Here is a 13,594-nt window from a genome sequence, read left to right as displayed (position 1 = left end):
ACTAATTTCTAAAGGTATAGTTAACACCAAAATGAAAATTTTAGCTCAAAATATCAATTATTTACTTTATATCGAAAGATATTTTGAAGAAAGCTGAAAAATGTTATCCATTGTCTAACACGGTAGGACAAACCAATACTATAGTAGTTAATGGTTACAGGTTTCCAGCATTCTTTCGTGTTAAAAAAAACTGTATAAAGGTTTAAAACAAATGAAGGGTGTTCAATGATGACAGAATTTTAGGTCACACTTTATTTTGATGGTTCATAAGTTGAATTTAAATTACATTGCATCTACATGCCAACTAAGTCTCATTAGATTATAGACTGTTAGGTTGGGGTTAGGGTTAGTGTAAGTTAATATGTACTTGCAAAGTTTTTTATAGTCAGTTAAATGTCTGTTTAAGGAGCAGTATCAAGAGATATTAAGCAGACAGTCTACTAATACTCAAATGGATCATCAAAATAAAGTGTTACCAAATTGTATTTTTTTTATTTTTATTAAACTATCCCTTTAATGTGCTGTTTCAGTGAGAAGATGCTTGCTGCAGTGCCACGTGGGTGGAGCTCACCTCTAATGAGGGGGAGCTTGAGCTCCAGCTACTCCTCCTATAATCTGTTTTAATGTGTACACCTACCCCAACCCTAACTCCAACCCCGAGTGACATTACTTGTAGAAGAAGTGCAGCAAGGAGCAGCTGGAGCTCAGCGCTGCCCATGTTACTCTGCAGTGAGTACCACTTGGTTTCGGTCTCTGTGTGGGTGTGGTTAAATGTAGGTGTGTCTTTAAATAGCATGGCCCCACCTGCTTCCCAGTTTAGGTATTTAAGAGGGGCGGAGTCAGCCCACTGCCAGCCACCATTCAGATCCAGATCATTCAAACCCATCCACAGGGTGGCACTGTATCCGATGAGCAAACCTACACACAAGCACGCACACACCCACATTATAAACAAATTCCTCAGAGCTTTAAACAAAAGGAGAGCAGCAATTTAATGGCTTTTACCAGAACACTTTTCTGATCCCATCCCAAACCAAACCATTATGGTAATGAGCGTAATCATGTTTATTTCCCTCTGTCTCTCACCATTGACATAGATTTGTTCCTCTACTTTGGTGATGCTGAGCAGATCTGCTCCCTGCTGTTGGCAGCTGGTCCGCGCTTCACTCCAAGACAGTGTAGCCTGAAAGTTAAACTGGTAACAGTTATCCATCAAAGAGTTTATGTCCCAAAACGTCTCACAGTCAGCACCTTTAGGGAAAGAGAGAGATGCATTTTAGTGAGCAGGAAAAGCATTCATTTATTAATTTATGTTTTAATGCCATATCAGCTAGGCATGGGGCAATAACCTATGGTTTTAAGGTTTACCACTGTTTGGAAGTCACTGTTTTAAAACTGCTAAAAAGGCACCGTTTCTGTGGTATACATGTTTTTTTTTTTTTTTATACAAATATTGTCAAACATTATTTAATCTATTTTTAGGGCAACTGTTTCTCCAGCAGCAAATGACCATCTATACTAAAAGGGTACAGGTCAGCCCAACAAACATTTGAAAAACTATTTACTTATGCACCTACATCCAAGCATGCTATGGATCTGAACAATGGCTTACATTATATTTAAAGAAAAGAAAGATATCGCAAGATCACTTTTCGGTTTGAAAAGAAATCTGTTCTAATGACGGTAGCAGAAGTCAATGATTTGTTTTATTTATGTAGCTCGACATGTTTGTTGTTTTAAAATATTTCGTAAGATCAAATACATCGTGTCTAATTGGAAAAGAATGTTTTTATACTGAGATTTAAAAAAAACATATTTTAAAGCAGTAATCACAGCACTGTGATACCATGAAACCATGATATTTTATCCAAGGTTATCATCCTGTCAGAATCGTATATTATATATATTCATGGTAACATTGGTAAAAAAAAAATCAATACATAATTTACAAATATAACAGTTTCTTAAAAAAAAAACAAGCATCATACTAAAAACCTACAGATGACATCAATACTGATGAAAGGTCAAATAAGCAGTGGTGAAAAGTACAACAATATTTTGATGTCCAATAATGACGTTGATATTTGGTTGATTTTAAGTTGTGTTAGAACGTGACCAAAATCCAACGTCGAGCCAACTTTTTAAACCAACGTCATATTGACGTCAAATACTGACATTTATTCATCAGGTATGGCAACCAAAATCCTGATAGACGTCATAGTGGTAACGTCCACACAACGTCAAGCTGTAACATCATTAGACGTTGATATTTGGTTGATTTTAGGTTGGACATTGGACAATGGAGTCGGCCTGGCGTTGAGTTCTGATGTCAACTCGATTTTTTTTATTTCCAAACAAATAGCAACATCCTTGTGACGTTAGGGTACAACGTCAATCTGACGTCATGTTGATGTCTTGTGTCTGCTGGGCTTTTATGGCCACTTCAGTCATCATACAGTAAACATCCATTACCTTCTCATCAGTGACATGCATCTAAACAGTCTCTGAGTCAATGTGTGCAAAGATTTTCTTGGACACTTTTAATGCTTCCAAACAGTTTGCAGCAATTATAAATTGTACATGTCTTGATGCAGTTCATCATGAAGTGTTTTACCTTCTATAATTTTTTTATTGGACAGAAATCACAGGACTGATTTTTCTAATGGGTGAGGCAGGTCGCTGGGTCGCTGGTTCAAGCCTCGGCTCAGTTGGCATTTCTGTGTGGAGTTTGCATGTTCTCCCTGCGATCGCGTGGGTTTCCTCCGGGTGCTCCGGTTTCCCCCACAGTCCAAAGACATGCGGAACAGGTGAACTGGGTAAGCTAAATTGTCTGTAGTGTATGAGTGTGTGTATGAATGAGTGTGTGGATGTTTCCCAGAGATGTGTTGCGGCTGGAAGGGCATCCGCTGCGTAAAAAACTTGCTGGGTAGGTTGGCGGTTCATTCCGCTGTGGCGACCCCAGATTGATAAAGGGACTAAGCCGACAAGAAAATGAATGAATGAATAAATGAATGAATGAATGAATTAATGATTTTTGTAATCCCAATAAAACACGAAAATATAAAATAGTGACTGTAGGTTGAAGGAAAAAAGTGGAGTAAAATTGCCAATACTGAACTAAAAATATACTCAAGGGAAAGTAAAAGTACACATTTATAAAACTTCTTTGTAAATCCCAGAGAAAAAAACCTACTCAATTACAGTAATTTGAGCATTTGTAATTAGTAACTTTACACCACTGCATATAAGATCTTTCAATTTAATCAGTAATAAATACTGTAAAATTCTCCTAAGAGACACTTTTTTTTTTTTGACTTTTCAAATATGCACACTATGCCGTACAGTAGTCTGGCATTCCAGCTGCCAGACTCAAACAGTACAGGAATGTCCTGAATTTGACAGATCAGGTCTGTGAATGACGTAAACAGGATTGACTCACTCTTTATTGGGCAGAAGCCCCAGCGCTGGTCCTTTCCATAATCGTGGGTCGTGGCACACCAGTGAAAACCATCTTCTCTGCCCACACTGGTGCAGCTGTGGAACCACTGACCGTTGTATAGGAAGGGGAAATAACATGGGCTGGCGTGAGAGTTTCCTCGGATGGTGTAGATTTCTGTGATGAAGAGCAAGCTTGTTTTAGTAAAGGAAAACTGAAACTACGACTATTACTATTACTACTATTACAATCACTGTTTTGTTAAACTGAAATGTGATAATAGAAAAAAATCCCAATAAATGATAAACTAAATGTAAAAAACAAGTCACTGAAAAACTTATTGAAAATAAATAATAATTAGCAAAAATAAATAATTATTTTACAAATTTATACAGTATAAGGACTAATGTTGTTGTGGAAAATCTGACCTACCTACAGCCGAACACATTAATCAAGCACATGCTTATATACAAACTTATATTAAATATATAATTTGATTAAACAAAAAATGTGTACTATCTTTAAAAAAATAAAAAATACGTACACTAGGCGTGTTTAATTAAATATACAGTATGATCTTTAATATGAAGAAGCTTTATTTTTCTTTTTTGTTACATTTGTATTGTTTGGGATTCAGTGTTTGAACTAGGTATTGCACTCCTGGATCAAAACAAACTCAAGTACCGGTTGCCAGATTGAGGACAGGAGCAAGTGATTTAAACCATCTTCTAAATAACAGCAATGGCACCGGATAGAAGGAATATTTGGAATATTATAGTTTTTTTCCTAACCAACAACTCAAATTGATTCATTAGAAACGGCATCTATTTCTCACAGGTGAACAACAGAAAACTGACAATAATCACCTCAGGTACACCTCATGTGCTTTATTCAGTGTTAAATGTTAACAATGTGAGTTTAAACGCAATTTTTACATGACATTTAATGCCATATAGTGAAAGCAACCTGCTCACCTATCGTTTACGTTCATTATATTTATATAATTTGCTAATTAATAAACTCATGTGGAACTCTGAATATGCATCTCATTCAAGTAGCAACCTCCCCCTCTCCCTCGTAAAGCAAATACGGAAGTAACTGAAACAGCAAATTCCGCTAGTCCTGGCTCCATAATAGAGCACATTTCTGTTGACCCCATTGTTAACTTTACAACAGGAAAAAAAGGTGTTTATAGCCTGATGCAAAGAATGATTTTGGTTCATAGAGTGAATATTACTCTTCATGACAACTGCAAGGCGGGTGAATTTTTTATAAGTCATCTGCTTCATTTATATTAAGTTATATAAGGTCTGCATGATTAAGGCCGTGGCCACTTGAGTGACAGCTAGGTCTGGCTGATCATCGTCACTTCACCTCAGCTGATTCTGGCTAATTAGCTGCTGAACTTATCATATGCATCTTATTTTTGTTTTGTTTTACGTGACTTTACACAGTCAATTGTCTTTTAGATTTATTTCTTACAATTATCAGATAAACCTCCAAGCCTCCATTTCCAAGGTGAGAGAAATTATATACTTAAATACCATATATAAATGTAATTGTTTTATTTAAGATTATTTATTTTTTATGATTTTCTTTAGAACTTGAATGCACTCCAGAATCTGAAATGTTGAGAGAACACTAAACTTTACGGTAACACTTCAGAGTAATGGTTTTTTGGTTATTTTTAATTTTTAACATTAGCTAAAATTGAATAATTGTACAGCATTTATTAATCATAGTTTAATATTTAATAATGCATTATTAAAATCCAATGTTGTGCTTGTTAATATCAGTTAATGCACCATGAGGTAACATGAACTAACACAAATTATTGTTATTTAACTTAAATAACATTAACTAAAGCTAAAAAAAAAGTTTCCCAGAGATGGGTTGCAGCTGGAAGGGCATGTAAAACATGTGCTGGATAAGTTGACCGTTCATTCCGCTGTGGCGACACAAGATTGATAAAGGGACTAAGCCAAAAAGAAAATGAATGAATGAATAACATTAAGAAAGATAATTAAATACTGAAAAAAATGTATTACTTTTGTTTGTTCATGTTAGTAAAAACATTAACTAATGGATTATTTCTTTAAAGTGTTGCCGTCTTTGCTTTGGTCAACACTGGTCATGTTAAATCTGCTAAATTAGAATTACTAAAACTAAAGCTGAAACTAAAAAGAAATTTGTTCACAAGATAAGAAACTAACAAAAGCATTAATGAAATGAACTAAAGCTAAACTGAAATGTACAGCAAAACTATATTAGCTTTAATGGAGAACCAGAGACACATATGAACCAGAAGGCACTCAGAAAGAGTGAGATAGATAACAGTAAATATCTCCTGAATGTGAGGTAAGCGTACGGCTGATGAATATGTGTAAGTGTAGAAAAGGAGAGGTAATGTTTTTTATCATTAAGAACACAGCATTTGCCATCTAAAGCTTTTATCATCAATTATTTGATCATAAATAGTTATCCCAGAAGCAACTTGCTGCTGTTTAAAAATGTAGCCTAAAGTCATGGGTGAAAAGCTCTTCTTACTTGGTCAGACCATGTGGCGGGACATAACTGGGTTAAAATAGGTTCTAAAACCACTACAATTGTGCACTGTAATGCTACTCGAGCAAAAGCATGGTTATAGTCCATGAAGACAAACACAAGTTTTCAATGACACAGCAACCAAGACAAAGACAAAGAGAATACAGACAGATTTAGAATGACAGACAGACAAACAGACAGACTGACACATAGATAAACAGATGGACAGACAGACAGATATATAGACACATTGACAAAAAGACATATAGATAAACAGACACACAAACAGATGGACGGACGAATGAACGAACGGACAGACAGACAGACAGACAGACAGACAGACAGACAGACAGACAGACAGACAGAGATATGCGGATAGACATAAGATAGACAGAAAGACATAAAAATATAAAGACAGACTGACAGACAGATACAGAGGGGAAAATAAGTATTGAACATTAGCCATTTTTATCAGAAAACATATTTCTAAAGGTGCCATTGACTTGAAATGAAATGTGAAAAATGAAGTGATGTGTAATAAAAGTAAACAACACAGAGAAATGTATTGAACACATGAAGGAAGGGAGGTGTAGAAAGACAGTGAAAGCCCAGACAGCAGCTGAAATCTTTCAGTATTTCTTTAGCAACCCTCTGCCCCTCTTCATTGTAACTGAATATTATCTGCTTCAGTCCAACATCTATATTATCTGGATGATGAAGATGAAACCAGAGTGGACACTTTAGCAAGACAGTGATCCAAACAAAGCCAAGCATACTCTCAAATGCTTTCAGAGAAGAAAAATGAAGCTGTGGAATGGTTCAGCCAATCACCTTAAATCCAACAGAAAATACAAATTAAAGATCAGATTTGATAGACGAGACCCACAGCACCATCAAGATATTTACACTCTATTGACGTCTGTGGAAAACCCACATCTGAGCAGTGCATGTGACTTCATTCTCCATATGAGAGGCGTCTTTAAGCAGCCATCACCAAAAAAAAAAACAAAAAACAAAAAAAATGCCTGTTTTATAAAGTATTAAATATGTTTCAGTGGTTCAGCACTTTCTCCTTGGGACGGACCATCCCAAGGAGAAAGTGCTGAACCACTGAAACATATTTACGGACGGACGGACGGACGGACGGACGGACGGACGGACGGACGGACGGACGGACGGACGGACGGACGGACGGACGGACGGACGGACGGACGGACGGACGGACGGACAGGTAGATAGATAGATAGATAGATAGATAGATAGATAGATAGATAGATAGATAGATAGATAGATAGATAGATAGATAGATAGATAGATAGATAGATAGATAGATAGATAGATAGATAGATAGATAGACAGATAGATGGATAGATAGATAGAGAGATAGAATTTGCTATTTAAAGTCATCCTTCAGCTCAGTATTCTCAATAGTGTGCATCACACATTTTAAATGAAAGGAATACAGCGTATGCTAACTGTATATATAACTATATATATTTATTAACTGTTTATATAAACATCCATTTACTTAACAGCTAATTGCAATTTTACAGGATTTAGAGGGAGTTTTCGAAATTATGATAATTCAATGACAAAAAATTACAGTGGTTTACCTTGAAACAAGTAATTGTGATAGATAGATAGCCAGACAGACGGACAGGATTTAAAAATGTTATACTTAATAGTCAGTTCATGTGGTTGTAAAACTTCCGTTCTCTTCCTGAACTCTGGTTCCCTCCCTCTCTCTTTGCATTCTCACACTTTCTTCCTCTCGGTTGCTCCGCTGCTGGAATGCAGCTGTTACTATAGAAACTCCTGGGCATTCTGTCTGACTGTACAGATTAACTCTCATTTAACAAAGAGAAATCGAGAGCAGAGAGAGAGAGAGAGAGAGAGAGAGAGAGAGGGAGAGAGCGGTAGACGTGTGAAGGCAAAGGAAGTGTGAGAGTTGCACCAAAACCAAAAGAGAAATAACTATATACTGTAAGAAAAATGAAGCCCAATTGAAAGTAAAGAGAGAGAGAGTATAGTTGAGCTATAGTTCTGCCGCTGCTGCAGTTCTGAGATGTGGAAAAGTAGGACACACTCAATAAAAACACACGTTCACTTCCAAAAACTTCACTCTCAGTTGAACTTCCAGAGCTTACGCCATTTCATTCTTGTATGCGAGAACACAGACACACACATGCACACGCAGCTATCTTTATGGGCACTTCCCATTGATGTAATGCTTGTTCTAGTGTACAAATTGTATATTCTATCCCCTTACCCTAATCTAAACCCTAAACCCAATCCTCACAGCAAACTATCTGCATGTTAACATTTTCAAAATACTCCATCATGTGTGATTTATGAACTGGTTCTTCATGGAGACCAAAATTAATCAGAAAATGGTCATTTTCTTATCGTTATACTTATTGGGTGGACAACTAATGCCCACAAAGTGAGGAATACAAGGAATATCCACAGACATATTTCAGAAGCAGGTGTCTGTCAAAAGCTTGCCAACAACACTCAAACTTTGAAACAGAAGTGAGAGGATAGAGAGCAAACAATATGTGGTGGAGTGTCTGCTTCTGAAAGAGTCTATCTGTGTCTGTTTCTTGTCTTTGTGTAGTATTATTGTCATTGTGTGGCACCCAGTGTTTCAAAAATCATCACATTGAGTTCAGACAGCAACCTCCCAACAGGGCTGAAGCATCCTTTGTGTAGTGGATGCACAGTGGCAGAATAATGAAGGAAACACACGGGGCATGACAAATGTCACAAGATTTGAAAGTGAAGTGCTGATATACAGTGGCGGAGAGAAGTATTGAACTCGTCATGTTTTTTCCTGGGAATAATATTTCTAAAGGAGCTGTTTACTTGAGACTGGACCAGATTTTGGTAAAAACCCAAACAATACAAACACGAAATTAAAACAAAACAAAAATAATCTAAAAAAAATTAGTTATGTGTAATAACCGTAGGATGACACACGGAGAAAGTACTGAACCACTGAAACGCATTTAATACTTTATATAAAAGGCCTTTTTGGTGATGGCAACATAAGACACCTCTCATTTGCAGAATGAAGTCATGTAATTTGCTCATGAGTTTTTCACAGACTTCCACAGAGTGTAAAAATCTTTATGGTATTGTGGGTCGCATCTATCAAATCTAGGCATGGGCCAGTATAAGATTCTGACGGTATGATAACCTTAGATAAAAATATCACCGTTTTTATCACGGTTTTACAAATTGTGATTACTGATTTAAAATAGGTTATTTTCCCCCCTTGAACACAATATATTTTAGTTAAAAAAAAACATTTTAAATATTTTGGCTTTTGTTATTTTAAACAAGTCAGGACAAACAATTGAAATAAATCACTAACTATCTTTATTAGTTTTTAAAAAATGTAGATCGTGTTTCCTGAATTTCCCGAATTGTGGGCTGACCAGTAGCTTTTGATTTGGAGGGTGCTTTTGCTGTAGATACTGTTGCACCAAAAAAACCTAATGAAATACTCATTAAAAAACACACAACAACAACAACAAAAATACATATTCCTTAGGAATGGTATAAAAGAAAATGTGTGTGGTTTCAAAACCTTGACTTTTCCAAACTTCTGTAAACTTTGAAACCAGTTATTGTCTCATTCCTAATCAAATCTGATTTTTAATTTGTATTTTCTATTGGATTCAAGTCAGGCGATTGGCTAGGCCATTCTACAGCTTCATTCTCTTTCACTGAAAGCATTTGAGAGTTTCCTTGACTATATTTTGGATTATTGTCTAGCTGACATGTCCATCCTTGTTTCATCTTAATCATCTGTAGATGTTGGACTGAAGCAGCTGATATTAATTTACAATGATGAAAGGCAGAGGGTTGCTGAAGAATTTCTGAGAGATTTCAGCTGCTCTCTGGGCTTTCACTGCCTTTCTATAGCTCCCTTTCTTCATGTGTTCAATACTTTTCCCTGTGTTATTTCTTTTTATCACTCATAACTTCATTTGTAAACAAATTAGATTATAATTTTTTTTGCATATATGGATTTCTTTGGTTGTTTCTAACATTCGGTGAAAAATTCAAGTTAGCAGCACCTTGGTGCAGAATGGTGGCATGTTCAATTTTTTTTCCCTCACTGTAAATAAGAATCTGTTCTGGATTCCCAATTCTAGTGGAGAATTCCTGTTAAGATAAAGTAAACATCAATCAAAACATTGCACGTCAAACTGACCTAAAATGATACAAGAAAACTCAAATATTTATTTTCATTACAGATTTTAAACAAAGACCTGTCAGTTTTAAAAATATGAATCATTTTTTAACTAAATATTTGGCTTGTGATGCTCTAAACACATTTCTTAGAGAGAAAGCACATGTGAAGCAGCTAAAGCACAGTTTGATTACTATGGGGTAATGAGCAAACAGTGATTTCAGGTCTAAATTAGTCACTAAGAGACAGATTGTCGGATGGGATTCAGACTGTGAGACGACTGGGCCTCAGCACTGTATACAAACACGAGCCAGACTTTTTAATTGGCTCCTTTCTGGTGAGCAGCCAATCAGGACAAATTTAGACTGGCCCTTGGCAAAATGGAGAAAATCCTAGTCTAAATATCACTGAGGTCTAAAAGACATGTGGCCTCGTTTAAATGTCCTTTCCTCTGTCCGGACTACTTTCATTATTAGGCCCTTTATTTCTGTTTAAACCAGCACCTTCTCATTTTTTGTTTCGCATCTCTTGTATAACAGCACATGTTGTTGTTGTTTTTTTGTTCAAATCATGCTTAATCATGGGTTGTGAATTAATGATTCTTAATTGAACTTTAGAAGCAGGATTACCACAGCTTTTTACTCATTAGTTACAAACCAGAATGTTATGGTTATATGGTTAGATTCACATGCTTAGGACAGTCAAATAAACACTGCATTGTGTGTAACATTCAGCATTCGAGGGAAATGTTTAAATGATGATGGAAAACATGAGTAACACTTTATTTTGATGGTCCATTTGAGTATTAGTAGACTGTCTGCATAATATCTGCTGATACTGCTCTTTTAACAGACATTTAACTGACTATAAGAAACTTTGGAAGTACATATCCACATACACTAACCCTAACCCCAATCTAACAGTCTATTTATAATCTAATGAGAATTAGTTGGCATGTAGATGCAACGTAAAAAACGGACCATCAAAATAAAGTGTGACAAAACCATGTTAATGGTGCAATGAGACTGTTCCGTTCTTACTTTCTTTTTGAAAAACTGCTTGGTTTTGCTTTCATGTTTGGAAGCTCCACCTACAATGCAATATCGTTAGTCAAAAATCCACTGTTTAAACGTCTGAGCAGTGAAGTTGCCTGCAGCTGACAAATTTCTGGTCCTGTGTTTTTTGATACAATTAATGATGCTATTATTTAGACCAAGAGTGTCCAAACTCGATCCTGGAGGGCCGATGTTCTGCAGAATTTAGCTTCAACTTGCCAAAAGACACCTGCAATGATGTTTCTAAAAAGCCTAGTAAGAGCTTGATTAGCTAGCCCAGGTGTGTTTGGTTAGGGTTGGAGCTAAACTATCCAAGACAGCGGCCCTCCAGGACTGAGTTTGGGCATCCCTGATCTAGAAAGAGTTGACTTGACTGTTGCATCTTGCCAGGTTATTACTTTTTCTACGAGACGAGCCATTCTTCTCAAATGGAAACAGGTCACTCCTCCATCCCATGACATGTGGATCCGATAAGTCTTAAGCTGGATAAAACCAAAGTCCCTTTTAAGGCAAGTAATTTCACTCGGTGGCTACTGGAAAGTATAAATATGGACTTAAAGGGAACTTATTTACTTTTTTATTTGTAAACTTATATATTTTTTTATTTTTTCAGAGGATATGTTAGTTTTTAATTAATACATTTATTTTAGTTTTATTTTATTTTGAGGGGATAGTGGGATCATGAGAAAACTAAGACGGTCAGTACTTTTTCTTATTCAGTTTTATATACTACTATGTATGGTTTTGTAAAACACCAAAAAAATAAAAAAATAAAAAAAATAAATAAATAAAAGTCTGAGCATGGTGTTATTATTGTTATTATTATTATTATTATTATTATTATTATTATTATTATTATTAATTTGTCAACAAGTAATGCTTTTATTCACAAAATTTTGATCAACTAAATTCACAGTGACGGTGAAGATATTTATTTGTTCTCAATAGTTTTAATTAATACATTTTTAAATAAAAGCTCATTTGAATTCAAAGAATTTTTTTTTTTAAATAACAATAATCATATACGTTTATATCGCATCGAATTAGCCTGTTTTAATGGATTCTGGAGGATCATGTAATGCTGAAGAATAAAGTATAGATGAAAATCTACTTTTACAAAACAGTAATAAATAACATGTAAAAGGAGAGTTTACCAAAAAAATTTAAATTCTATTATCATTTACATATTTGAGTTTCTTTCCTCTGTTCACTACAAAAGAAGATATTTTGAAGTATGTTGGAAACTTGTAACTTTCGACTTTCATAGTGTTTGTTTTTCCTACTATAGAAGTCAGTGGTTACCGGGTTTTCAAATTCTTTAGAATATCTTCTATGTCTTGTTTTTTTGTTTTCTTCTTTTAAAAGAAAATTCACAAAAGGATTGGAACCACATGAGGGTGAGTACATTTTCATTTTTTGCTGAACTATACATAGAATATATAAAAATAGGACATTGTTATTTAGTAAATTGATGTTTCCCAATATTAGTTATTTTTCTTTACACAATTGCAGCATTATAAGAAGATAATAGACCAATCACAAACTATTCACCTTATTCTCCGCATAAGAGTAGGCGCAGACATGTTCATCTTTTTGGCAAGAGACTTCCAGTCTCATTCACTTCCATTCATTTTTAGAAGTAAAAAACCGCTTGTTATACGGCTTGATGTTGCAAACTGATATTTTCTTATTGCATTAATCTACTTTGTCCGCTTTGTCATGCAAACACTTGTTTGTAGAGAAATTCACAAGTTCACACTCACAGATATTTGACTTAATAAAATATGAGTATTTGGCGTGCTGTCCAGAGAGAGGGCACTGAGCTCGGGAAGACACCCTAACTTGTGTTAATCCCCTTATCAGGATAGAGAGATATAGGGTCCGAGTGTAGTGTCTAGCCCAGCTTCAGAATGCTCCCTCCTCAGATTTAAATAGGTATCGGGTTTAATAGTGTGGAGTTGGGGTGGTGGATGGATGCTGAAGTCGAGAGAAAACAGAGGTATGATGTGTTTGACTATTCATAGTCTTTTTAAGGTCTTGAGCTTATTGGATAAAAGATTGGTTGTCTGTGATGAACTAGCCTTGTCAAAGATTGATTGTGCTCCTCCTGAAATTTGTTTATTAAACATCATGTAGTTTGACCGTTTTCCGCTGTTTATCGTTCCTAGTCATTTCTCAAATAGGCAACTGAATCAGAAGTTCTAAAACAAATCGCAAAACTGAGCACACTTCCACATTGAATAAAATATGCTTTAATATGTTAACATTTTAAATTAATATGACTGCGACACCTAAACTGGCACACGGTCACTTTAGCTCTCAAAAGACAACTTAATTAGACAACGTTTCAACCTGCAA

At 35.5% G+C, this 13,594-nt stretch overlaps 1 protein-coding gene across 1 annotated transcript in view; it reads right to left on the bottom strand.

The window, feature by feature from the left end:
- Positions 1 to 13,594, bottom strand: part of mrc2 (mannose receptor, C-type 2) — an 85,723-nt gene that overhangs the window by 45,290 nt on the left and 26,839 nt on the right. Inside the window, exons 3-5 of the mRNA XM_087244207.1 lie at positions 3,440 to 3,613; positions 1,087 to 1,251; positions 805 to 918 (exon numbers count right to left, since the gene is read on the bottom strand). Coding sequence (XP_087100333.1) covers positions 805 to 918; positions 1,087 to 1,251; positions 3,440 to 3,613 — 453 coding nt within the window. The remainder of the gene's footprint in view (positions 1 to 804; positions 919 to 1,086; positions 1,252 to 3,439; positions 3,614 to 13,594) is intronic.

This window comes from Danio rerio, chromosome 3 (genome assembly GCF_052040795.2).
Source record: "Danio rerio strain M-AB ecotype USA chromosome 3, GRCz13ab, whole genome shotgun sequence".
Taxonomy (NCBI): domain Eukaryota; kingdom Metazoa; phylum Chordata; class Actinopteri; order Cypriniformes; family Danionidae; genus Danio; species Danio rerio.
The sequence above is the reverse complement of the archived record's forward strand: the minus strand, read 5'-3'. Positions and strand labels throughout refer to the sequence as shown.